The 27,720-nt window shown below is 39.8% G+C and overlaps 1 protein-coding gene and 2 pseudogenes across 3 annotated transcripts; 2 read left to right on the top strand and 1 right to left on the bottom strand.

Annotated features, from left to right (window-relative positions):
* The first annotated feature begins 1,124 nt into the window (after nucleotides 1-1,124).
* Nucleotides 1,125-27,288, top strand: LOC143677807 (intraflagellar transport protein 70A-like). Of its 3 annotated transcripts, none has more exons than XM_077154272.1 (3): nucleotides 1,125-3,350; nucleotides 4,493-4,644; nucleotides 27,106-27,288. In XM_077154272.1, the coding sequence occupies exons 1-2, from the start codon at nucleotides 1,396-1,398 to the stop codon at nucleotides 4,608-4,610; spliced, it is 2,073 nt and encodes a 690-aa protein (XP_077010387.1). In that variant the 5' UTR covers nucleotides 1,125-1,395; the 3' UTR covers nucleotides 4,611-4,644; nucleotides 27,106-27,288. The 3 variants fall into 3 exon arrangements, 2 of the variants coding, with proteins under 2 accessions (XP_077010387.1, XP_077010385.1); XM_077154270.1 differs by lacking the exon at nucleotides 27,106-27,288 and adding an exon at nucleotides 7,289-7,396; XR_013172894.1 differs by lacking the exon at nucleotides 27,106-27,288 and having other exon boundaries at nucleotides 1,126-3,808; nucleotides 4,493-4,600.
* On the top strand, nucleotides 4,607-10,645 carry LOC143677809 (intraflagellar transport protein 70A-like; annotated as a pseudogene).
* On the bottom strand, nucleotides 21,564-21,713 carry LOC143675795 (mitochondrial import receptor subunit TOM5 homolog pseudogene; annotated as a pseudogene).
* Nucleotides 27,289-27,720: the final 432 nt, after the last annotated feature.

Genomic DNA, 27,720 nt, shown 5'->3' with positions numbered 1-27,720 from the left:
ACCACCCCCACTAGTCTCTTCAAATATTTGCTTATAGCTGCACATCAGGCCAGGAAGTTCACATTTCAGCTGCACAAACCAAATTGGCTGTTTGTTTTAATGGGAAAATATCAACAAAAGCAAGACACTAAATATTTCCTCAAAACTGGACACTGACATGATACATAGATTGGGTTAATCCATTAGTCACCATTTCCTTCTGAATTAAGCTTTTGGATATCATGGCTCAGCTTCTTCCACCTAGCTATGTTGTCTTGGACAAATAATTTAAGCTTTCTGAGCCACTTCATCTTCCTCAGTAATATGCTGATTACAGGGTGGTTAACTAAATTAGAAATAACATAGGTAAATGGTCTGAGTGCCATACAATATGTTTGGTGTTGGTTCCAAAATTTATATATAGAAAAAATCCATGAACTGCAAATAAGAAGGCATTTAAGATAACTGCATTGAAGTCTTTAATTATATAGTAAAGATAAGCTTTTAGTTGGACTATATTTATCTTGGGTGGGAGACAGGCTAATTAAGGGGCCACGAGAGGCAACGCTTCTTACCTATAGTGAATACTGGTATACCAGCACAGCGGGTGAGGTAACTTTAAAAGCGTGTATTCGAACTATTTGCTATTTAGGAAAATGGGGGTGGGGCTGGGGGGTGGAGAAGATACTTGAAACTAAAATCTATCTTGTGCTGGTAGCAAATGCGATTTACAAGACTCTTTCCTCTCACGAAATCTGGAAAAGCAGTGAGTCCTGATCAGCACTATTCTATGACGCGAGAGCCATTTAAATACAAAACCTACTACATACGCGGAGAATTTCAAGGAGACATTCTCCCTTTTCCAGCCCGTTCGTTTCATAAAAACGAAACGCAAAACAAAATACATTTTTACGCACCGCTAAGTGTACGAGACCCATACATGCAAGGCACTTCGGTCTGTAAACCTTACTCAGCAACCCAGATACCAAGGTTGCACAACGGACACAAAAGACAAGGCCGACTCTTGATAAATAGTGTAGCCACTAAAAAGTATGTCCCCTAAAGGCCAAGGTAACGTCCCGCAGAGACTACAATTCCCAGCAAACAGCGCGGCCACGACCCAAGGGGGTGGCACGACTGGGTCGGTGCATGCTGGGAGAAGTTCCCCACACTGAATTTATGAGAGAAGTTATCTACATTCCTCCCTGACCCTCGCTCTCTGCATTCCACGGTTCCTAATACAACAAATCTGGAATTGACAGAGTCGCGTCTGTGAGACAATCTAATCACTGCCGATTCCTTAGACGGCAATTTAACTTCCGGAGCAACCGAAAGCAAAACAAAACATTTTTGCAGTCTTCCGTTTCCGGTTTGCCTGTTTCCACGGTAACGAGAACGCCAATATTCTTGGCGGTTATGGCTGGGCTGAACAGTGTTCAGATCCCTGATGGGGCTTTCACCGCGGCTGTCTACCGGCTCATCCGGGATTCCCGCTACGCCGAGGCCGTCCAGCTGCTGGGCGGAGAGCTCCAGCGGAGCCCGAGGAGCCGCGCCGGCCTGTCGCTGCTGGCCTACTGCTACTACCGCCTGCAGGAGTTCGCGCTGGCGGCCGAGTGCTACGAGCAGCTGAGTCAGCTGCACCCGGAGCTAGAGCAGTACCGCCTGTACCAGGCCCAGGCCCTCTACAAAGCCTGCCTGTACCCAGAGGCCACCCGGGTGGCCTTCCTCCTCCTGGACAACCCCGCCTACCATAGCCGGGTCCTCCGTCTCCAAGCCGCCATCAAATACAGCGAGGGCGATCTGCCCGGGGCCCGGAGCCTGGTGGAGCAGCTACTGAGTGGGGAAGCAGGGGACGAGAGTGGGGGCCAGAGCGAGCCGGACGGTCAGGTCAACCTGGGTTGCTTGCTCTACAAGGAGGGGCAGTATGAAGCCGCGTGTGCCAAGTTCTCTGCGGCTCTGCAGGCCTCGGGCTACCGGCCTGACCTTTCCTATAACCTGGCTTTGGCCTACTACAGCAGCCGGCAGTATGCCTCAGCTCTGAAGCATATTGCCGACATTATAGAGCATGGTATCCGCCAGCACCCAGAGCTTGGTGTGGGCATGACCACTGAGGGCATTGATGTTCGCAGTGTTGGCAACACCTTAGTTCTCCACCAGACTGCTTTGGTGGAAGCCTTCAACCTCAAGGCTGCCATAGAATACCAGCTGAAAAACTATGAGGTGGCCCAGGAAACCCTCACTGACATGCCGCCTAGGGCAGAGGAAGAGTTGGACCCTGTGACCCTGCACAACCAGGCCCTAATGAACATGGATGCCAGGCCCACGGAAGGATTTGAAAAACTGCAGTTTTTGCTCCAACAGAACCCTTTTCCCCCAGAGACTTTTGGCAACCTGTTGCTTCTCTACTGTAAGTATGAGTATTTTGACCTGGCAGCAGATGTGCTGGCAGAAAATGCCCATTTGACTTATAAGTTCCTCACACCCTATCTCTATGACTTCCTGGATGCCATGATCACGTGCCAGACAGCTCCTGAGGAGGCTTTCATTAGGCTTGATGAACTAGCTGGGATACTGACTGACCACCTGCGGAGACTTACCAAACAGGTACAGGAAGCAAGACACAATAGAGATGATGAAGCTGTCAAAAAGGCAGTGAATGAATATGATGAAACCCTTGAGAAATATATTCCAGTGTTGATGGCCCAAGCAAAGATCTACTGGAACCTTGAAAATTACTCAATGGTAGAAAAGATCTTCCGTAAATCTGTGGAATTCTGTAATGACCACGATGTGTGGAAGTTGAATGTGGCTCATGTTCTCTTCATGCAGGAAAACAAATACAAAGAAGCCATTGGTTTTTATGAGCCCATAGTCAAGAAGCATTATGATAACATCCTGAATGTCAGTGCTATTGTATTAGCTAACCTCTGTGTTTCATACATTATGACAAGTCAAAACGAAGAAGCTGAGGAGCTGATGAGGAAGATTGAAAAGGAGGAAGAACAGCTCTCCTATGATGACCCAGATAAGAAAATCTATCATCTCTGCATTGTGAATTTGGTGATAGGCACACTTTATTGTGCCAAAGGAAATTATGACTTTGGTATTTCTCGAGTTATCAAAAGCTTGGAGCCATATAATAAAAAACTGGGAACGGATACCTGGTATTATGCCAAAAGATGCTTCTTGTCTTTATTAGAAAACATGTCAAAACACATGATTGTGCTGCGTGATAGTGTTATTCAAGAATGTGTCCAGTTTCTAGAGCACTGTGAACTCTATGGCAGGAACATACCTGCAGTTATTGAACAACCCCTGGAGGAAGAGAAGATGCATATTGGAAAGAATACAGTCACCTATGAATCCAGACAGTTAAGAGCTTTAATTTATGAGATTATAGGATGGAACAAGTAGTGACATCTAAAATAGTTTATCACAATGACTTTGTTATCTATACTTGGCATTCTTATTTCTGTGTTCTGCGTTTGGCATCTTCACAGTTGTTACATGTTGAACTTTGCACACTTAAAATTATAATAAAAATAACTAGATAGAATATTTGTTTTAGGAAACCTCACAGAATGAGATATAATGAAAAGAACTTGAACCCTAGAAAAATTTACAAAAAATTTCAAATCTGATGAGAGAAGTTGTATCTATTTGTGTTTGTAATCCCTGTGTTCTCTCTCCTTTGTACTTTTTTGTGCTTTGCTGTATATTGAGAGGCCCTTGTATGACAGAAGCACATCATCCATGGATTAGTCACTATTCAAGTCCAGAGCTCAGTAGTTACTGTAGAGAATTTCTGGACTTTAACAATTATTTCAAGGTTTGTACTCTAGTCTCAGAATTTGCTCTTATAATTAATATTAATTTAGAATGTGTAATTCTGTGTAAATTTTATGATGTTTTGGGAGAGTGTTCCAATACTGAAGTGGTTTTATCTTACAAAAATTCCTTATGATCTAAGTTTTTTTTTAAGTGCAAGATTAATTGGGAAATCTTGTGCCCTAACAAATTATGCTGGTATGGTGTACAGACAGTAAACAATTGACAATCATATTTCCACAGTTATCTTTTGTGCTTTTTATTAATAATTTGAATCTATGAACAATTTTTGCTCTTTTTCACAATAGCTATATAATCATTGATCTGTCAACTCCTACTCAACATATCTTAGAAATGAAAAACATTAGGTTGACTTTTGAAAGTTTTTTACCTGCAGGGCCAGCAATTTCTAATGGTTTAACTTAATAACTTTACACTGAAAGCTAAGGATTCATACCATAAGGAGATGATTTTTTTTCCTTCAAGGAGAACCACTTAGCTACATAGGAATAGGTGAAGTATGGTCAGCCTAACTTCTTTAGATGCTGAAATTCTAGCAGATCCATAGGAGAATTTGGCTCATTATGGAGTCTAATGTATGGTCTTGAAATTTTGGCACATTTATTCTGTATGATTTGAGCTGGTACATTTACCCAGTTCATTGTAGTGATCTCATGTTTTAAAGGAAACTCTTAGAGAATCTCAGCCTAGCAGCTGCCCAGGATGTTTTTCCTGGTGAACCAGGAACTGGAGGATCTGGATGCAGGTGCCTGCCGTGGATTGATACCAGTGCATCTGGGTGAAGCTGTCTTTGCAATCAAACTTTCCCTGTGCTGGGTAAGTGTGTGATCCTATGTCTGTCATGTGTTTTGCTTCTTTTCTTTCAATTAGCCTATTATGTAAAGAGGATATTGAGTGAACCAGGGGTCCTGCATACAGACTTGGTAGGTTTGAGCCCCACTGTCTGTGACCCCAGATTTGTGGTTTGATTTTGCACAGTTTGTGCAGTTTGCAGTTGTTTGGGAAACCAGTTGTGTTTAAAGAGCTCCTACTCTGATTTACTGACTTCATAATTTCTGTTTGTATTGTTGCCCAGCCATGGGAAACTCTCAAAGTGTGCTGGCTACATCTCCCTTGGGAACTATTAATGATTGGTCTAAATTCGGAGAGTGTCATTTCAAAAGAAATTGTTGGGCAGGCCATGGTGGCTTAGCAGTCAGAGTTCTCGCCTGCCATGCCGAGACCTGGGTTCAATTCCCAGGGACTACCCATGCAAAAAAAAAGGAAGTGCCACTACATTATTGCAACTCTGTGTAGCTACAATACAAATTAAGTAAAGGGGTGAGGTGGCCAGAAGATGGGACTCCTGGCCTTCAGGTAGTTATCTAATTAAAAATGTATTACAAGAAGTTGGGGGGCAAGGGTAGTTCTGTGGTAGAATTCTCATTCTCAGGTACGATCCTGGCCCATGTACTTCCCCAAACAAACAAACAACCAAATACAGAAAGAAAAAAGAAACAAAAAATCCAACAAATGGTGCTGCAATAATGGGATACTTGCATGGAAAAAGAATGAAATGTGACCCCACAATGCAGCATACAAAAAAAAAAAAAGTTAAAAGTTAAATAGAATGTATTACAAGAACAAACAACTATGAAATTTAGTAACAAAAACAGATGCACCACAGCTGCAGTTGGCTGGCCATTATGTGCAATATAGCTTGCTATAGCAGTCCGTCTCAAGAAAGACAGAACTCCACAAGTTAAAGAAAAGGTACAGTTAGAGATACGTGAACTTCCACCTCTGCTTTAGTGATAGGCCTTCCAGGGCAATTAGATAAGAGAAATAATGATATAAAAGTGCTGGTCTGTCAGTTTTTAAAATTAGGAAGTCAGAAAAGTGGACCCAGCCAAATGTTAAGGCTATTTTAGCAAAAAAAGGATTGGGATTAAAACAAACAAACAAACAAACAACCCTGGAATCCCTGGAAGGACATCAAGAAATAACTGATACAATTTTTTTTTAAATAGCATAAATTTAGATTGTTAGACTTGCACAAAGTCTCTTTAACAGCCCTATTTGACAGTAAATAAAACTATAGTTATGAGGGAATACTCTGCCAAGGAATTAATTAAATTAAGAAAACATCTCCTAGTAACCAAGAAGAAAATACTTTAGCCCATATCCTCTCACATCTGTTAAGGTGGCTGCCTTATGATACATAACACAGGGTGGGCATAGAGGAGTGGCCACAGGGTGGCAAATGACAAAAATATTAGGAATCCCTCTCAAATAGAAGATTGTGAAGCTTGTTCCCAGCTTCACCTTCATTCAGTATCCTATAGTAGTGGAAATATACTTAAAGCCAATACGCCTCCAAAGAATTTAACAAAACTGAAAACAAAATGCTTTCATGAATTTCAAAATTTCTGCAAAATTAAATCATTAGGTTTTGGGGGGGGAACAATGTAGGACCTCTTTGTTCCATTAATCCTTGTCAGAAAATTGTGTATTACTGTTTCATAATACAATGACTAAAGTGTTTTAGTATTTAGCATTATTCTGACAAGTTTAATCTAAATGGTAATTAATTGCATGTTGTAAAATGTTTGCTTAAAAAGTTTTGAGAATCATTTTAGTGCCTTAAGCATGTGAGATATAAAGTATGTAAGATAGAAGATGTGTTTTTATTAAAAGAAAAACAGAAGAAGAAGAAAAGAGTAATTATGTCCTAAACTGACTGGTTGTTTCAGAATAAGAAAAAAAAAGTAAAACGAAACCTGAATAACTAGTAAGTCACAGAAAATTTGCAGAAAAGGAAATTATAGTCCAAGTTGAGAAAGATTTGATGGGTCTATCAATTTTTTTGAACCTTATGTATTATGCAATATTTATTATATATATATCAATATAAACTACAATTTAGTTTTCTCTGTTGATATAGTTTTTTAAAATTATTAGTCTGTTTCTAGTAAGAGTTTATAAAAGATTTTTCTGAATAATCAATGAAAAAGGCAGACAGTCTGCACTTTAGCAAAATAACTTATTGAACTTTGTATAGACTTTATCATGTCCTTGGTTGTTTAAAAAATGAAGTCTTTTCCTTAAAATCTGAATATTGTTTCAAACCCGACAACTTTCAACATTTTGCTGTCTCAAGGCCAAACCCTGAAGAATATCTTCTTATTCCAAACAGTTGCAAAGAATTTGTTCTTTCACCTTGTAAAAAAAAAAAGGTAGTAAAAATAGTTAAGTTCATGTAAGATCTAATAAGTTACATTTAAAATGTTTAAACGTTATAAAAATTAAGAGATTTTCTAACAATAACATGTGTTATATATTTGAGGAACTTTCCATTCACTTAAGAAGTGTAGGGAATATGCAGTGTCCTCCTCAGGTCAGGATCTTCTTCCAAATCTTTAGGCAACTCCATTGGCAGCAAATTAACTATCTGAGCTCATAAAGAAAACATTTGTTGCAGTTCTGTTTCCATGGTAACGAGAGCGCCAGTATTCGTGGAGGTTATGGCGGGACTGAGCACTGCTCAGATCCCTGATAGGGCTTTCACCGCGGCTGTCTACCGGCTCATCCGGGATTCCCGCTACGCCGAGGCTGTCCAGCTGCTGGGCGGAGAGCTCCAGCGGAGCCCGAGGAGTCGCGCCGGCCTGTCGCTGCTGGCCTACTGCTACTACCGCCTGCAGGAGTTCGCGCTAGCGGCCAAGTGCTACGAGCAGCTGGGCCAGCTGCACCCGGAGCTAGAGCAGTACCGCCTGTACCAGGCCCAGGCCCTCTACAAAGCCTGCCTGTACCCAGAGGCCACCCGGGTGGCCTTCCTCCTCCTGGACAACCCCGCCTACCATAGCCGGGTCCTCCGTCTCCAAGCCGCCATCAAATACAGCGAGGGCGATCTGCCCGGGGCCCGGAGCCTGGTGGAGCAGCTACTGAGTGGGGAAGCAGGGGACGAGAGTGGGGGCCAGAGCGAGCCGGACGGTCAGGTCAACCTGGGTTGCTTGCTCTACAAGGAGGGGCAGTATGAAGCCGCGTGTGCCAAGTTCTCTGCGGCTCTGCAGGCCTCAGGCTACCGGCCTGACCTTTCCTATAACCTGGCTTTGGCCTACTACAGCAGCCGGCAGTATGCCTCAGCTCTGAAGCATATTGCCGACATTATAGAGCATGGTATCCGCCAGCACCCAGAGCTTGGTGTGGGCATGACCACTGAGGGCATTGATGTTCGCAGTGTTGGCAACACCTTAGTTCTCCACCAGACTGCTTTGGTGGAAGCCTTCAACCTCAAGGCTGCCATAGAATACCAGCTGAAAAACTATGAGGTGGCCCAGGAAGCCCTCACTGACATGCCGCCTAGGGCAGAGGAAGAGTTGGACCCTGTGACCCTGCACAACCAGGCTCTAATATATATGGATGCTAGGCCCACGGAAGGATTTGAAAAACTGCAGTTTTTGCTCCAACAGAACCCTTTCCCCCCAGAGACTTTTGGCAACCTGTTGCTTCTCTACTGTAAGTATGAGTATTTTGACCTGGCAGCAGATGTGCTGGCAGAAAATGCCCATTTGACTTATAAGTTCCTCACACCCTATCTCTATGACTTCCTGGATGCCATGATCACGTGCCAGACAGCTCCTGAGGAGGCTTTCATTAGGCTTGATGAACTAGCTGGGATACTGACTGACCACCTGCGGAGACTTACCAAACAGGTACAGGAAGCAAGACACAATAGAGATGATGAAGCTGTCAAAAAGGCAGTGAATGAATATGATGAAACCCTTGAGAAATATATTCCAGTGTTGATGGCCCAAGCAAAGATCTACTGGAACCTTGAAAATTACTCAATGGTAGAAAAGATCTTCCGTAAATCTGTGGAATTCTGTAATGACCACGATGTGTGGTAGTTGAATGTGGCTCATGTTCTCTTCATGCAGGAAAACAAATACAAAGAAGCCATTGGTTTTTATGAGCCCATAGTCAAAAAGCATTGTGATAACATCCTGAATGTCAGTGCTATTGTATTAGCTAACCTCTGTGTTTCATACATTATGACAAGTCAAAACGAAGAAGCTGAGGAGCTGATGAGGAAGATTGAAAAGGAGGAAGAACAGCTCTCCTATGATGACCCAGATAAGAAAATCTATCATCTCTGCATTGTGAATTTGGTGATAGGCACACTTTATTGTGCCAAAGGAAATTATGACTTTGGTATTTCTCGAGTTATCAAAAGCTTGGAGCTATATAATAAAAAACTGGGAACGGATACCTGGTATTATGCCAAAAGATGTTTCTTGTCTTTATTAGAAAACATGTCAAAACACATGATTGTGCTGCATGATAGTGTTATTCAAGAATGTGTCCAGTTTCTAGAGCACTGTGAACTCTATGGCAGGAACATACCTGCAGTTATTGAACAACCCCTGGAGTAAGAGAGGATGCACATTGGAAAGAATACAGTCACCTATGAATCCAGACAGTTAAGAGCTTTAATTTATGAGATTATAGGATGGAATGTATAGTAATGGCTGATAATGACTTTTATCATAATTACCTTTGTTATCTATATTTGGCACTCTGTTTTATCTTATTTAGCCTTGACATTTTACAATGTTTCATGCTTAGCATTTATTTTTACTATAACTATAGTATATTATACTAAATAGCATAACTCTAAAATTTTAATAACAAATATTAGGGTTTGGAACTTTCCCATTTAATGAAGACATGTAGGGCGCATGCAGTGTGAGATGAATCACTTCTGGATTCTTCTACCAGCAACAGCAGCAGTCACCAGATATTGCCACCTGCAATTTCTGAGTGACGTCTTTGTACAAATAAGGACCCTAAACGGCAATTGACATCTCAGTTTCAGGCAGTTGAAGAGGGTGTGGCATATGCCAGTGAACCATTGGAATGGGTGTGTTCGCATTCCTCTGGTGGCTGGGATGTAAATGATTTCTAGCCCATGGCTAAACCATTTCAGCAACGGAAGATCAAATCTCCATAAAGCCAGCTCCACATTGCTCTCTCAGAGCAAACTGTGCTGTCCAGTAAGACTAGTGCTTATCTTGGCTGTATGCCTCTATACCTTTTTTTTTAGTCCTTTAGATGTGTGGTTTTCAATATAGTTGACTTTGGATCTCAGCCTAAACCTTTTAGAATTAGAGATACTAAATGGGTGAGATTTTTTTTTTCTTGGTTTGTGTTATGAGGTTTGGTCTGTGACTTAATTTTTTTCCTTAAGTTAGGTGGTTGGTTAGTGGATTCTTAAGTTCTGACATAAACATTTCCCATTTTGATTTTCCAGAATGATTGTGCCTCTCATTGATTACTGACGAGTATTAAGTAGGGATGTTTTCTGATAGTTTAAGTATATGGGAAATTAAGCATTGAACTGAGAGTAAGAAGACTAAGTCCTGTGTTCAAACCTTCCAGAATCTAATTTTAGGCCCTAAGTAATTAATTTCCCTCTTGGGGACTCACAGTACTTTTAACTACTTTGTGGTACACGATAATTACTTCTTTCTCTAACATCTGGTTCTGTATAAGCTATATAGAAAAATGTTGCCTTACTTCTTTCTGACCTGGATGTATAAACAAATCTGTCAAAAAATGAAATACATATTTCAAATTAAAGTTCTCTGGTATTTTGGCTTGCAGTAAATATTAGTTCCTAAGAGAAATGTTTATTTCTATGTTATTGTTAGATACTAGCATGTACCAGTTACCACCAAAATATTTGGATTTTTGCTTTTCTGCTTGGAGCTTTTGCTTACAGCTCTAGCTATGAATGTACATGAAACAGTTCCTATTCCCTCCTATGGTGTACATAACTGAAGAATTTTATAAATATTTAGGAAGTATTTAATTTTCTTAGCTTCCTCTTTTAGTTTATCTACTAATATATGTATATTATTAATATTGACGAATGAGAGATTTACTTTTAATCATTTCCAAAAATGCTATAATGCATTTATTTCAGGAGATTTACTGGCAGGCTATCACAAGGTGCAGTTTTTCCAAATATTCTTGAAATAATTAGAGCCTCTCCTGCCCCTGCAGTAAAGGCCTCCAACTGCCAGTCTGCCAGAAACCTAGAAACAGAGGAGCAGGTGAAATGAAATGAAACAGAGACTTAGCTACATGATTTACTTCACAACCCACCTTGGATTCCTTCATGTCCAAATCTCAGTTATTAATCAAATGTCTGTTGTCATTAACAGAATAGAAGTAGTGGATAGCAGAGTAGGAGTTAACAGATTCCAGATCTCCTTCTGTGACTAACTCACCAAATTGAATCACTAGTCTTTACACCCTTGTTTTATTTAATATTAGGAAGAGAGGTCATGCAGACTCTCCAAAAGGACAAAGCCACATAGAATTGGAAAACAATCCCAGATTATATAGCTTTCTCTTGAAGTGTTTTCTTTTCCTGCCTTCAAAGAGTCTATTTAACAGATAGTGGTGTTTATTGCTGCAGAATGTATCACAAGATAAGAAGTGAAAAATCTATCTTCCTTACCATCCAATTTTTCTTACCCTTTTTTTTCTTCCATTTTCTCCCTTTTGTCAATTACATGGACATTTCTCTGATAACTAGCAGTTGAAACCACAACCCGGTATAAAAGGTGCTTACCAGACTCTTACCATTATAGTGAGCTAGTACTGTGATTGTTGAGATGGGTCTAGAAACCATTTTAACCATGCAATTTTGCAAGTCAAGATAGCGCTTGTCAATAAAAAATTTTAAGAGTACTCACTAAAAGTTCTGGCTCTATATAATTTTTAGAAGTGAGCTTTAATTTATAGAAGTGAGCTTTATTTGCATACTTGCAATAACGCTCATCTTCTAAACTGTCTTTGACATTAGAAAAATAGTGACTGAAATTTTAAAGATGTGTAATACAATTATGGTTTAAAATGTTCTAGAACATTGAGAATTGTCACCTGCTTTTCTGTATCCATAATCATTTTATATTGGACAATAGAAGCTAATTACCCATAGGTATAGCTTTAACATTCTCCTTGGAGGGGGGGATCTGTGCAAGGCAATTACTTTAAATTTGAATCTACTTTCAATTGAGATTCCTTTGGTTGTTTAATTAAACCTTGGATTTGGGCTGAGATTGATCCACCACAAACTGAAATTCTTTCTACAACTTCATAGTGTATTTATCCTAGAAACAAAATAGACTTCATAGGGGGAAATTACAAGAAAATAGAGTTCTATTTACATTTCTCTTATGAAAATAAGCATTTCTTAGGACCTGTCAATAACTTGATGGCAAATATTATTAGGTGAATACATAAACTGAGCCTAAGTCTTTGTTCAAGAGTGAAAATTTGCACATTTGTAAAAGTCAGTACATAATTTTCAATGACTGGATCTTTAGCTTAAAATAACAAATGACTTAAGTTGTACTGTGTAAATAGGAATATCTCAAGATAGGGGAGAAAGCATTTATTCCTATTATTGTCAGAAGAAGCAAATGCTTAAGATAACAGACACAAGACAGATAATGTTTTCCAGTACTCAAGGTAGCTGCCAAAAAAATTATGTCCACAGAGTACCCACAAACTCTTAGATCTCTTTAAGACTCACCAGTAAATTACCAACTGGTTAGTTTTTCTGTCTCTGGGGTATAAGGTCAGAATCTGTTCTGTGAAGATTCAACCCGTTGGTTCCAGTTATTCCAGAGTTGCCAAAGCCCTCTCCTATAATTTATGCACTTCATATATAGAGAGGAGAACATACATTTTGGGGAATATAAGATATATATTCTGTCCTTAACTACGTCAGGAGATGCTATAGCAAGATATGGTCAGACCCTAACATTGTAAAGCAAAAGAAAGCTTCAGGAATTGGATAATAGAAACATTTTGATGAGATTCTGTTACAAGACGATACACACATGCTGAAGAGTGCCATTATTTTGTCTGTGTTTAATAGAAAAGGCAAAAATTTTGCTGAAGTTAATAGAGCATTTTTATGTCCAGATCCTTTTTTTTTCTGATTCATTATAGACTAACCTGTTTTGACAAAATTTCAGAGAACAGATGTGAGAGATACATGATTTGACCAATATACTGAACGTAGTTATTAGCCCCATTCAGAAACCAAGGCAATCAGTGTACATAAGATGATTTATAATGAAATGATTGGAAAAATTATTCTGGAAATAATTGTGTGAGATATAAGATGAAAAATTATAAATGCATTCTTCTGTGTTTATAGATATGACCTAAATAGATTTGGGAAATTACAAATTAGGTACTCTGATAAATATTTGGAATGTATCTACAAGCAGGGCCTGAATAGTGACCAGGGCTTGGACTAACTCATCTCTTGAATAATAAAACTGAGGCTCAGAGTCAGTAATATGACTTGCCCAAGAACACAGGGCCAAGTAGTGGCAAAGCCACAACCAGAATCCAGGGCTTCTGGCTCAGTTCCCTTATGCTTTCCACTATACCAGAATCCTCCTTTTATTTTTTTTTCCCGAGTTATTCTATCAATGCTAAACATTTCTTTTTTCAGAGCTCTGATTCTCACCACTTCCATTGTCATTTGTTATTTAATAGGAGGTTTAATGAACTTTTTTCTGTATACTCTGAGTACATTCCCAAGCTGGCCTAAATTACATTCCAGTTTCCAGGAGCATTTTGGAGGGCACTTGAGTGGGCTTCACATTTTGTCTATAGCAGGCACAGATTTAGCTGCGGCACCCTCTGGGTGGGACACAAAGATTATGGACCTGCCTGTTGTTTCATCACCTCTTTAAATATCACTTTTTATGATCCTTCTAGTTAGTGATTTTTCTTATAGTTTCTAGCTACCAACCATGCTAAAGACAGCTGTCAGAGGCTTCTCCATACATCAAGTGCAAAGGACTGTAGAGTTCTTATTTAGAAATCACAGTAGAGGGCCAGCTGTTTCTACAAGTGTTACAGAGTGTTATCAAATACTTTTGAGGCTTCATAAAACTTGCCTTTATTTGCAAAATGCATTTCAGCCAAACCCTTAAATGCTTACCCTCTTTCAGAAGATTGATTAGTCTGTACAGCTTAGGTCTAGAGGAGGAAATATTAAAATCAAGCCAAGAACAAGAGAATAGATAAAGTCTCTGTTATCAATCCTTTTTTCCCCCAATTGCCCCAGTACCTCCCAGACCCTACTCTACATCAGAATCAGCTGGTAAACTTTTTTGAAAAAATAAGGATGTCTGAGCTTACTCCTAAAGATTCTGTTTCAATTTATAGGGATGGGACTGGGAATAGCCATTTTTTTTAAGTCACCCAGATTATTCAAATGTATATAGTCAAGGTTGAGAACAGTATTCTAGACAAATGTAAGGAATGAGTGCCACATGATTGCTGCCTGATGCCATAGGAAGGTGGAGGCAATTTACATCTCAATTTATATTGAGAATAAAGTAAGCCTGATCCCCAACCTAAAGAAATTATGAAAAATGAATAAATGGGACAGCTCAGGGGATCTGAATTTTTTAAGGCATTCAAGCTAGAATATTCTGGTTTATTCATATGCAGGTTTTCAACCAATGAAACATGATTAAAATGTTTGTACAATATCATGTGCTCAACTATTCTTAAGACATCTTTGGATTCCATAGGAGGAATTTGAAAAATACTGATGCTAGAGGTTAGGAAATTTAATAAGTGGAAACATTTTAAAGAGAATTTCCAAAATTTAAGCATAGTCTTATCTTTTTTTCTTCAGAGACTCGTAAGTTGCATTTGCAAAGTCATCACTACTTTGATTTTTCTATCATGCTATGTGTGCATTATCATAACCATTCTTATAAATGGTTTCAGGTGGCTTTGAATTTACTTAATTTGTTCTCCTAGTCCTGATTCATCTGTCTCCTTATAAATATGGATTCCTACAAACCTGATTCCAATCTCATGTGCATTTATATATGCACATGTATCTTTTAAAAATTGCATAGACAATTCCCCCCTACGTGGAACATGACATCCAGGGCTGAAAGTCTCCCAGGTGATGTGAGAGATGACTCCCAAGGATGAATCCAGACCTGGCACTGTGGGATCAACAATTCCATCCTGACCAAAAGGGGGGAAAGAAGTGTAATTAAAAGAGTATCAGTGGCAGAGAGAGTTCAAGTACAGTTGAGAGGCTACTCTTTGGTTGCTCTTATGCAAGCTTCAGGTAAACCTTCATACCTATCATACTCTACCAACCCCCAACCAGGACCATTCCAGCCAATCCTAAAAAACACCTAGCAATATATAAGATTCCACAAGGGTTCCATGCACTAGAGCACCTTTCCAGAAACCTACAACCTTCAGATGGGTCCCTGGTCCAGATAAGTTCTAAAACCTAGCCCAGCCTCTCCAGAACATCAGATAGTTCCATCTCCCTACCCCATATTAGTGACAGACCCTTCCAATATGAAAAATTTAGAATCACCATAGCCCAAACACCCCTAAAGGGAGGGATGGAAAGATCAAAGGTGATGGTGGAGTTAATCAGAGAAGATAGGATTTAACAGATGAATGTGGATGCTGAATCATTAAATTGATATCTCTTTTAGTCTCCAGTACTTTAGAGCAGCTAGAAGTAAAAATCTAAAATTGTGAAAGTGTAAGCCATGTCAAACTCTGAAATATGTTCTACAATGAATTGTGGTACCATGCTTTAAAACTTACAGCTTTTTTGTATGTGTTATTTTTCACAAAAAGAAAAGGAAAAAAGTCAATTGTGATGATAAAAAAATATTTAAGCCCTCTAATCTCCTGTATTCTGGAGCAGCTAGAAGGAAAAATGTGAGAGGATCACATGTTAGTCCTTGACAGACTCTGGGATCTGTCCTGTAACTACTTGTTGAAGAGTTCTTTGAAAACTGTTGCTTTTTTATTTCTTTGCTTTGTATATATGTTATACTATACAATTTAAAAAGTTAAGAAAAATTTTAAAATTGCGTAGAAAATATAACAATACTCAGGGATTGTGGTGGTTTGTAACCCAGTATCCACCACCATCACCACCTTCACTCCCAAACAGTTGATCTAACCCAATGGTTCACAACAAGCTTGGCTGTACATAAGAATCACCTAAGGAGATTTTAAAACTCTAAATGCTTCAGGCCTCATCTCAAAACAATTAAGGCAGATTCTCTGGGGGTTCTACGCAGGTATCAGTATTTTTTCTAAACTTTCAAAATGTACCCAAGGTTGAGACTCATTGATCTAAATCCAGTTGTTGTAATTCCCTTCTCTTGGATTGATTTAAGAATAGCCATGTAACCCAACCCTTACCAAGATAAGAGAAAAAATCTCCTGGAAGGCTGCTGGGAAAGACTTCTTCAACTCCTTAAAAAAAAACAAAACAAAATATTCAAGAGTCCTTGTTCTTCCTCTGAGCATTCTTGATCTGAATCTGCCACCCCATCTTATGACCATGACAGAAACCAGCCTGCTGCTGAAGGTCACTCTGAAGATATCAAAGAAACAAAGAACATGTACTTGATATCTTTGAGCCTCTGTGTTGCCCACCCTGGAGCCTTACTCACTTCTGGGTCTCCAGTAGACTGGAAGTAATTATCTCCTTGTTTAAACTTGTTTGAGCCAGATTTTTCTGTTATCTCTAAAAGCATCCAGATCACTGTCACCGTCATCATACATTTTGAGTAATGTCCAGGAGGTGATGAATTTTTATGAATATTCCCAAACATTCCGATAATCCAGTCTTCCTTGAGAAGCAGAATCACTTGTTAGGTTGAGGTATATAGAATGAAGTTAACTGGCCTTTGTAAAGACATCACCTGAAACCTTTACTCCATTAGTATCCATGCTTTAAATTGTAGCAGCTACTCAAGAGATTGGGTATGCCTTCATTTTCTTGGGAGAAAACATTCATTTACGTAGACAAAGAATTAAATTGTCCTACCCAAGTAAGCTAGCCCTAAACCTAAAGCTTGCTCATTGCTTTTTGGCTAAACCACAAAATAAACATTCATGCACATAGTGACTCACATGGAAAATACATTATTCAATTTTAGAATTGCCCTCACATTCATGTAAGGTTGCTGCAGTAAAAGCTTAATAATAATTGAATAAAAATGAAAATGTAACAACAGCTGCATTTATTCATGTACAATAAAACTCAGTGTTAAAGTGAGGCAATTTAATCTTTTCTCCAGTGCAGAATGCTAATCCATTTACTGTACTATTTCAGCTTTGGCCCTTTCACAGTCATAAACCTTGCTATAGGAAAAGCTTCATAAAAAATAAATACTTTAGTTCTTCCTGACAATGCCCCTCAGCACTGCATTCCACTTATCAGGCCCAACTTATTCTGAGTAGTTGACTTATATCAGGTCTCCAGAAGGACACAAATTCAAATTCAAACCGGATGGTCCATATCACATCAGAGGATTGGGACAATTGACTTACTCATATAATCTTTTAAAACATCTACCAGGAGAGGTTCTAATACAGAATTTATGGTCTTCCCCTGTCATCTTTGGGCCTACAAAAAGCAAAGCAAAATCCTTCTATGCAATCTGAAACCCTAGTCACTGATTTCCTGGCTGATGTCATTTCAAAGGCATGGTGTAGCTCTGTGATAGTCACAGCGGGAATCTGCCTGGCTATGGGTTTCCATCTGTTTGCCATAAGAAAGAGCCTCTTTCGGCAGCCACAGAAAATGCAGAGCACCCACTCCTCTCCATGGTTTCCAGAGTCTTATATTAGTCTCCAACCCAGCTTTTTAGGATCAACTGCTGTTAGGATTGAATATATTTGAATTTTGCCAGAATAAGAAGGTATATGGAATTACATTGCTGTAACTTTACTTTTCACCCATGTTTGGCTTATGTTAGGGAATTTTGTAAAAATTCCCCACACAATTCTGAAACTACTATGCAAATATTACCAAAATGAAACTTCAGTCACTGAGAGTTTTTCCTTTGGAAGAAGTTTTCCATATAACTTATTATAAAAGAGCTGGCATTTGGAACAACTCTTTCTGAGCTGCTTAAAAATATAAGTGTTTTGTGTCAAAAGCCTGTTTATTCACTTCTCATTAGGGGTGAAAAAAGATGATATAATAGCTTAAAGCAAAGAAAGCAGATTATAACAGCAAGAGGTTTCAAAACAGATCTTTTGCTGATCAGCTTCAGTACAGATAATCCACTGGAAATAATTGAGAGTTCACAGCACTAACTAAGAATTGAGTTTATCTATCCAACAATAAATGCATAAATAATACCTGCCTTTATTACTGAAGAAACAAGGCTTGAATCAATTCCACAGGAATTTTTAATAAGGGAAAAGATTTCATGAAGATCAGCTTTTTTCTCATCTTCGTTCTCCCTGATAGGTATTACAGATTTCACAGTGCCCAAATAAAAACAGACTCTCCATTATATTCCTCAAGGAGTAATTTATAAAATGTGTTTTTATAAATTGGATTTTCTGTGTTTATGTGTCATTTCCTCAGAGAAGGCTGCCTGCTAGGATGAAATAGAAATAACATCACTTTTCAATATTTCCTCAAACCCCAATTCCTAGAAAAAGACAGGAATACAACGGTCTTTTTATTCATCCTGTCAAATGCCAGTCTGTTTCAATATGGTTTCCTCGAGTTCAATATCAAATGAGGCACGGTCTCCAGTGGGCAAAAGAGAGGGAAAGTTTTTCCTGCAACACTGGGAAAAAGAAAACATGAACAGTAAACCAAATGACTGTGGTAGAGTAGAAAGAGGCTGAGAGAACTCAAGACAGAGGCGAAGATCAGGTGAAGGAGGGGAAAAACTTGCCTTCCAAGGAAAGATGAAATTATGATTCCAATATTTACATGACTTAACATGAGGTATGATTACCTTTGTGTTTTCTAAAGCATGGTACACATATGAGATAATTAAATGAGCTAAATTTAGTTGGCACACAGGTGTCCTTTTTTTCATAGCCATATATTTATCTATGCCTAACACATCAAATCTGAGATTTCATGGATTCAATTTCATAGGATGAGATTAAAATTAAAAAGTGAGTTGATTGAATGAAAAATATTAAATAAAGGATAATCCATGTAGTACTTGCTTATGGCAAGAATCATGTCTGTGATCCTTGAATGACAGAAGTTTAGGAAATGTTGATTGAGGCACTGGAATACAGAATTTCATGTGAGGGCATGGGGAGAAATTTCCTCTTCACTGAGCAAAAGTGTGATATTTACTCATTACTGCTGAGTAAATATTTGTCAAAAATGCTACCTTCATAATTTAGAACACAGGGGTAAGGAAGACATTGTCTGTAATTTAGAACTTCATCTACTCTTTGAGACCAAAGGAAGAAAGGTTTATTTTGTCCAGAACCTAAATTTTCTATAGCACATAATCTTACTCTACCTGTCTAGATAGCTCATTGAAACAGTCAAAACACAGGGAGCCCAGAATAAGAATGAGGGCCTTTAATCCTGTGTATCTTAATATAATGCCTGGATACATCCCAGAATATATTAAGCACATAACGAGAAAGTATTGGCAAAGTTTCTTGAGGGATGAGAGAACAAATCTAAAACTATGAAACTTTACCACTGGGGAAACTCCTGATACTATGTCAGACATTAGGGACACCCAAATTAATAGGCCAAGTCCTTGATCTTGAGTCTTGTTCTTATGAAGCTTATGTATGTAATGGAAAAGATTAACCTACATATAGGTGTGCCTAACAGTCACCTCTGTAGGACCTCTTTTGTTACTCAGATGAGACCTCCCTCTCTCTAAACCCAACTCTGCAAGTGAAATCATTGCCCTCCCCTCTACGTGGAACATGACATCCAGGGGTGAATGTCTCCCTGGTGGTGTGGGAGTTGAGTCCCAGGGATGAGTCTGGCCCTGGCACCATGGGATCAACAATGCCATCCTGACCAAAAGGGGAAAAAGAAGTATAACAAATAAGGTATCAGCGGCTGAGAGAGTTTAAATAGAGTTGAGTGGCTACTCTGGAGTTCACTTCTACACAAACTTCAGTTAGACATTGCTACCTATCATAACTTGCCAAACTCCAGCCAAAACATTTTCAGCCAATCTTAAAGAACGCCTAGGGCAATATATAAGATTCTACAAAGGTGTCATGCACTAGAGTAACTTTCTAGAAACCTACAACCTCCATATGGGTCCCTGGACCAGATTAAGTCCTGAAACCTAGAGGAGCTAGCCTCTTCAGAACATCAGCTAGTTCTATCTCCCTACCTCTTATTATACTCCCTAAAGAGTGGGAGAAAGATCAAAAGTGATGGTGGAGTTACACAGAGAAGGTTCAGAGAGTATGACTGCCGAATCATTATATTGATATTTCTTTTAGACTCCAGTATCTTAGAGCAGCTAGAAGTAAAAAACAAAAATTGTGGAATTGTAACCTAACCAAACTCTGAAATCTGTTCTACAACTAATTTTTGGGCTGCACATTGAAATTTATTGCTTTTTTGTATATGTTATTTTTCACAAAAAAAGTGATGATAAATAAATAAACATATATATATATGTTAATATGTTAATGTATATATTCCTTCTAGCCTCCAGTGTTCTGGAGTAGCTAGAAGGCATAATCTGAGATGATGGTATGGTAGCCCATAACAAACTCTGGGATGTGTCCTATAACTACTTGTTGAAGAGTGCCTTGAAAACTATTGATTTTTTTTCTTTCTTTGCTTTGTATATATGTTATATAACTTTAAAAGTTTTTTAAAATGCTACTTTTACACTTAATACAGAGATTTTTGTAGATGTTGCCTGACAAATTTTGGGGAAAATTTAACTTTACTTCTGTTTCCTTTTCTGAAAAGTTGATATTTTAGATATTTCTTCCTATTCCCTTGCAATTCTAATGTGTCCTGCCTGGTCTTACATATTTTTCTCCACTTCTCACAAACCCAATTTCTGACTTTTTGATGGATAACGAATCCTACCAGTAGAGGGGGCCTCACTCTGCTCTAAAGTGTTCAGAAGCTGCTGAAGGGATCCTTAGGCTATTCTTAAAACAGGATTGCACCTCCCCTTGCGTACTTAACACCCTGTCCCTTCTTTCTGAGTTAGTAATTTTAAAACAACGCTACTGGCCTTATGAATAGTCTAGCAGTAGATGGCTGCCACGTGTCAATCTTGAGATCCAATCTTAAGCTTTCATAAGGATCCTGCACAACATCATTTTCCTAAAATAGTGAAAGTTCTGATCACTAACCACATTTTCTTTATGTTTCTGGAAGTTCAGCAAGGGTCTAATTATGTTCAGGCTGGATTCAAAATCCTTTTAGAGTTGAAAGGATTTTTGAAATTATCTGTTTCAACTCCCTCATTTCACAATTGAAGAATAGATATTCAAAGAACAATGTGAAATTAAGACTATTCAGTTTATATGAGTCATTCCCAACCCGTTTGCTCTTTTTTTTAAGACATGAGTCCTCTTTAATACTTGCTAGACAATGGAGTTTAAAATTATTTACAATTATACCAACATTCACGGAGGCTGAATATCACAGACATAAGGGTACACTATGACCACAAAAAGTCCTTTCATGCTTCCCAAATGGTTTTGTATCTTAGCTACAAAGCTTAGTCACCAGAGCCAGACTTGTTCTTAACAAGTAGAAATTCTTGTCCATTCTATCAAAGAGTTTCTTTCATCTTTCTGGGCTTATTCACTTGAGTTGGGAGCAGAAACTATAACCAAGATCTTCATCTCATGCATTCACACAGCATGCCCAATCTTCATATGCTGCCCAATTTCTTTAAGATAAAAAGAGTGACTCACAGCAGTGCTGTGTAGATGAAGTTCTATATGGAGGAGAGCATGTCTTCACGCATCTTCCATGTCATTTCCTCTGGGTCCAGCTTCAGCGCAAGGCCCTCAATCCACATCGCTGCCTCCCACCTTCCAGCGGCTGCTCTCTCCTCTCCTCCCCAACCTGTTTACTCTTGACTGCCCTTCCAGTTCTGTGATTTTAGAAAGGTCATTTAACCTCTGGGCCTCAGTTTCCCTTTCTGTAAAATAATAGCACAGGACCAAGTAACCCTAATACCACTTTAGTTCTATTCTATTTGGCTCTGTACTTCTAAATGATTATTACTTTACTTTTTATCTGCAGCTGATTTTTTCTTTTTAATTTTTTTATTGTTAAATGTAACATATATACAAAAAGAAAAAGCAATAATTTTCAAAGTACACTCCAAACAAGCAGCTACAGAACAGATTTTATAGTTTGGTATGAGTTGCCGTTCCACCATTTCAGGTTTTTCCTTCTAGCTGCTCTGAAACACTGGAGGCTAAAACAAGTATCAATATAATGATTTCAGCAGTCATTCTCATTTGTTAAATCCTATCTTCTCTGTTATAACTCCTTCATCTTTGATCCTTCTCCCACTCTGTAAGTATCTTTGGGCTATGCCCTTTCTAACTTTTTCATGTTGCAAAGGGGTGTGAATAAATAGAGTAGAGGGTGGCCCCTCTGTGTTTCAGGCTTATCTAGCCCAGGAGCCCTCTGGAGATAATGGGTTTCAGGAAAGAAAGAGTACATGAAACTTTTATAGAGTCTCAGTTAGAGTCCTAGGTTTTCTTTAGGATTAATAGTCTTGATATTGGTTGGGGGTTGGAAAACTGTGTTAGCAGTATCTAGCTGAAACTTGCGTGAGATTAGCTTCCAGAATAGCCTCTTGACTCTATCTGAACTGTCTTAACCACTAATACCTTATTTTGTTACCTATCTTTTAGAACTTTTGGTCCAGAAGTTATCAATCCCATGGTGCCAGGGCTAGGATCATCCCTGGGAGTCATGTCCCATGTTGTCAGGGAGACTTTCACCCCTGGATGTCATGCCCCACATAGCGGGGTGGGCAATGATTTTCCTAGAGAGAGAGAGAGAGAGAGAGAGGCCACACCTGAGCAACCAAAGAGGTTTCCTGGAAGCAACTCTTAGGCATGATTAGGTAGTCTTAGCTTCCCCACTGCAGAAATAAGTTTCATAAGGGCAAGCCTCAAAATCAAGGGCTTGGCCTATTTTCTTGGGAGTCCCTAATGTTTGAGAGAGCACCAGGGGTTTCCCAGATAGGAAGGTCTAATGGTTCATATTTTTTTCTCCAGTCCCTCAAGGGACTCTACCAGTACTTTTTAATTATCAGCCCACCATAGCCTGGGATGTATCTGGGTATTACATTAAGCTATACAGAAGTACAAGGCCCCATTCCCGTTCTTTTTGCAGCTAAGCCTATTGTTTATTTTTCTTCCATTTTCTTTAAGTTTATAAATATGTTTTACCTTCATGAGTATAGAAGGGATTAGAATTCAATTACACCAGAACAAAGTTCTAACTCCATTATGAATGCAGTAAAAAACAGAATCTAGGACCATCACAACACATGGAAAAATGAAAGCAGTTGGAGTATTAAGGCTGCAGAATTATGGATGATTTGTCTTTTTAATAAAGTTTCTAACCATTGTGGAATAAGCTTAATTCAGGAGAATGAAAAAACAGATCTAAAATGGCAAAGCAGAGGTTTACAAGTATCAAACCATGGCCAGCTATAGTTTTTCGTGGTGAACAAAAGCAATCAGCCGATCTACAAACGCTCAGCTCCAGGCCCCTCACTCCTGGTGTGTTTCAGCCTTGTAATAAAGCCTCCCGTTTTTCAGGATATTGAATTTGAGCTCAGGAAAAGCCAGACATCATGTAATCACAGTTTGGAATTACAGTGTATATCTAATAAAAGCCTATAGAACTTGCAAAAAAAAAAAAAACCCTAGAATTTTTTAAAGAGCTATGTGTTTGCTAAGGAGGAGGGAGGTGAGAAAGAAATCATGTGAAAGGGGAACCATCCTACAGAACCCAAGGTGACTCCAGATCCAGCATAGATCCTAGCAGATAGCTTCAAACAGGAAACCCACCATCCAGGGAAAGCCCTCCTTTGAAGGAAAGGAACGAAGGGAGATGGGGAATCAGAGCCTCTACCAGAGTAGAGACACCCTTGTTCAGACTGGATCCTGGGAAGTTTCACTCCACCTTCTTCTCCTCCTTCTGTGGAGAGGGTAAAGGTCTTCTTCTGACCACTACATAAATTTTAATTAGAAAAGCATTTGGATGATGTGCCTTATGCATTTGGATTAATTCTGTTGCTGGGTGCAGGGCCCTTCAGTGGTGTGGACTTGTGTAGCTACACAGGGTCCCTCACTCAGAGGGTCAGAGGACCCTCATGCTTGGTTTAATCCCCTGCTGTCACAGTTCTGAAATTCGTCATAATTTATAAATAAAGGGCTTTGCATTTTCATTTTGCACCAGGCCCTGAAGACCATGTAGAAGATTCTGACTGGACACTTCTGTGAAACTATTCCTTTTACTGCATACACTTCTTTGGTCATTGCTCAATGGCAAACCCTCTCTCCAGTGTGCTGGGAGTCTATCTTTCTATGAGTTCTGTACCGTTTACTCATGAGACTTTTCTTCTTTTCCTCTGTATATTCCAGGCCAGAGACTGTCTTATCACATTCAGTCTAGCACTTCTTTTGTCTCTTCCCCAAATGTCCAGGGTCTGATGCTTTTGGAGCTCATTGCCTCAAGGGTAGACAAATTTGGGAAATCCCTTTCCATATCAATTTAGACTATATAATCCCTGAAAATTAATTTCTGTCATTTGGCAACATAACAGGTGAAGGAATGAGCAGGCCTATAACTCCTCTGGTAGAAAGACTGAAACTGAATCCAACAGTAGACTTCAGGTCCACTCTTCTCCATGTAACAAGGAGCCCCTCCTCCCTGGCTGTTCTGAATGGTGAAAAACAATAGACATCACTAACATTTTGCCGAAACCCCAGATGGCTTCTTCAGGCCAAATGACTAGCAATGGATGAGAGTGGAGTTTTCTTGAAGAAAGTAGTTGTGTACCCGAGAGCTGATGAGCTAGGGTGGGGATGGAAATCCACAAGGGGTCTTCCTCTCATGAGAAGGCCTAAGACTTTTAAGTGCATCCCCTTTGAGGTTCAAAAGAAAGACCAAATTAGCTGCCGCCCTGGCTTTTCCTCTCCTGTAGATTTCTTTCCAAAACCACGGAGTCACTGATAGACTCAGGGGGCAGGGTGCCTATCTCCCGCTGGCCCAGGGGAGAGATCACTTTATCAAGAGAATCAGGACTCAGACGACTCATGAGGGAAAGCAAGATGAGACGTTCTCCTTCCTTGGCCAGTGAGAGTTAGCTGTCCTCTGAGAAAGGAAGGGCAAAATCAGACACTTAGTAAACAAAAGAAACTGGGCCACTGTCATGGCTGATAAGGAACCTGTATTGTTTCTGTTCACCTTCAAAAGGGATCCTGTGGGAGTAGCATTCTGCACCAGATCACCATCCAATTTCTAAAACCACAATGTAAATGCACTCAACCAAAGTGTACCTGCAAACCCTGATTGCTGCATGAGGCAAAGTGCCTTTTGGTCTGTACATCTTCCTGGGGGATCCTGGGGAGGCAGATTTGGTTAAAACCTGTCATAGGAGAGAAGGATGTGGACTCAAGAGTTTTGAGTATAGCACTCTCAGTAACTGGGGCATCAACAGGGAGCTGGGCTGCTGTCCACAGTATAGCCTTAGCAGATTTGCTTTTAGCGTGTTACCCATAACTCCTTTAATTCTTACAACACTCCTACGAAGCAGGTTTTCTTACTACCCCATGTTTGCAGGTAAGACACACATCTGCCACCAGAGACAGTTTAAGTAAACTTGCGTAGGGTCACACAGCTGGTAAGGATAGAGTAGGAATTTGAAGCCTGGCAGTTTGGCTCCAGCATCAGATTATGCTGCCAGATTCTGCAGCTAGAATCAAAGAGTAGGAAATCCCAAGGTATGGCCGCATCCCTAGGGAACCTGGTGAGGGAACCTTGAACATGTCAAAGAAGTCTCCAAGTCTCTACCAGACAGCAGTTCCCTGTTTCAGAACTAAAGCAGCCCAGGATGGGGCTGCCACAGCACCCAACCATGATGTCCTCTATCCCACAGGATGGAACTGGGCTGTGCAGTATCCTACCAGTTACTAAGGGCAGCAGTGATTCACGATAAAAGGCTCTGTAAATCTGCTTTCACAACCAACACAAGCAGACAGTTTTAGGAGGAAAGCCTGTTTTTCAAAAGTGGCAGTGTCCAAGAACAATTGAACAGTATCTCAGCCCCTGCAGTTCTAAAGCTCTGCACGACCTTGGCTGATCTCTGCAGTATGTGCGGCTGCTGATAATGAAACCGCGGCTTCCACCCAGTGCATCAAGGGCAGGTAGATTCTGTGTTCGGTAGTTAAGCTGAGTAACTTTACTCTTCACGGCTTGCTCTCTTCCAACCTGTTTTCCTTCCTTGCCTCTGCAAAAAGTGTGGAAAAGACCTTTGGCAGAGCAAGCTGATGCGTGCACAAAGGAGAAGTGAAATTAAGCTGCTGTTTGCACCCCCCACTACACAAAAATGGATCCTTCACTGTGTGCCCCAAGCTTTCCCGGCGGAATCCCAGGAGGGACCTGCTGGGGCAGCTCTGGATTGGGCGTGACCTGGGCTGCTGCCCTCGGTGCTACATCATTCCCTGAACCTTCCATTTTCCATCTGTAAAAAGCCAATCAGATATCTGTGCTTTGTACTCTCCAGGGCTGTTAGGAAGCTCAAATGAGATAATGTATGTAAAAGTGCTTGGTAAACTGTAAAATGCTTTACAAATGTAAAGGATTATTATAAACCACAATACAGAGATGTTTTATGCTTTTATAAAACTACTGGCTGGAACTGCAGTAAGGGGAATCCCTCTGGTGATTTTTATTTTGGAAACAGGAGGACTTGGGTTTGCCTCCTTGGCAGGAATTGGATTCCTGGCAGCAGCTGTTTATTCCATCCCGTTCGCGACGCACATATGGCCACCGCGCGCCTCCTGCAGAGCTGACAATATGTACTACTTTGTTTGAGCACATCAAGGAAAAGCGTCTTTTCTCCACGTTCTCGCGTTTTCTGACTTGCCAAATCTAACACCTAGGAAATAAGAGGCTTTCAACTCGCACTTCGCCACGGCAGCTTTGGTTTTTTTAGATGAGCTTTTTTTCCTCCTTAGCAACGAGAAATTTACTGCCAAATCTGCACCATAAAAATAGCCCTCGCTTGAACAGATTAAAAACCTCAGCTGCTGACTTTTTTTTTTTTAACTTTTGTCGTGTCTAAAATGAAAATGATATTAGTATATGGCCTGGGGCTAAGGACCAGCAGAAAAGGATCTAGCCATTAACAATTTCTCTTTTCCACTTATCTGCAGCGCACAAACAGACCTGACGGGTGCTGGGTGACGCCGAGCCCAGCGTTTCTGCTGTGCTGGTGCAGAAAGCTAAACGATTGCGCCAATAACTGCGCCGGTGCTTCACTGCAGATAACTACTCGCTGCTCCCTTAGGTATTTTTGAGGTCATTCTTTGTTTAAGAACTACTACTTGCTTGTAAATGTCAAGAGGAATTATGAACATTTGTAAAAAAAAAAAAAAAAAAGTAACTGTTTGACTAATTTCCGGTTCCGTGGAGTAAACACACTGCCCTCGGTATGCAGCGTCTGGTGCTGACAGCTAGGCCGAGGCAAGCTTCAAGGTTATAGGATCATAAATGGGATTAGATAACCCAGACAGTGTGACTCGGACGCCAGCACTTAAAAAGTATTATTGAAACCCCAGAAAAAAGCAAACAACTTTGAAGGGAAAGTAAAATATAACAGACCCCCACAAAGAGCGGAAGGGATGCCGGCTATGGGACTGGGGACCCGGTCACCACAAGGAGTATTTCTAAAGAATAAGTTAGAGTAAATAAATAGTTTAGAACATAAGACATAAAGAAACCGGTCGTGATTTATAGCACATAAAGAATTTTCCATTAGATTTTAGCCA

The sequence above is a fragment of the Tamandua tetradactyla genome, chromosome 3, assembly GCF_023851605.1.
Source record: "Tamandua tetradactyla isolate mTamTet1 chromosome 3, mTamTet1.pri, whole genome shotgun sequence".
Classification (NCBI taxonomy): Eukaryota; Metazoa; Chordata; class Mammalia; order Pilosa; family Myrmecophagidae; genus Tamandua; species Tamandua tetradactyla.
This window is presented reverse-complemented; position numbering and strand designations above follow the sequence as displayed.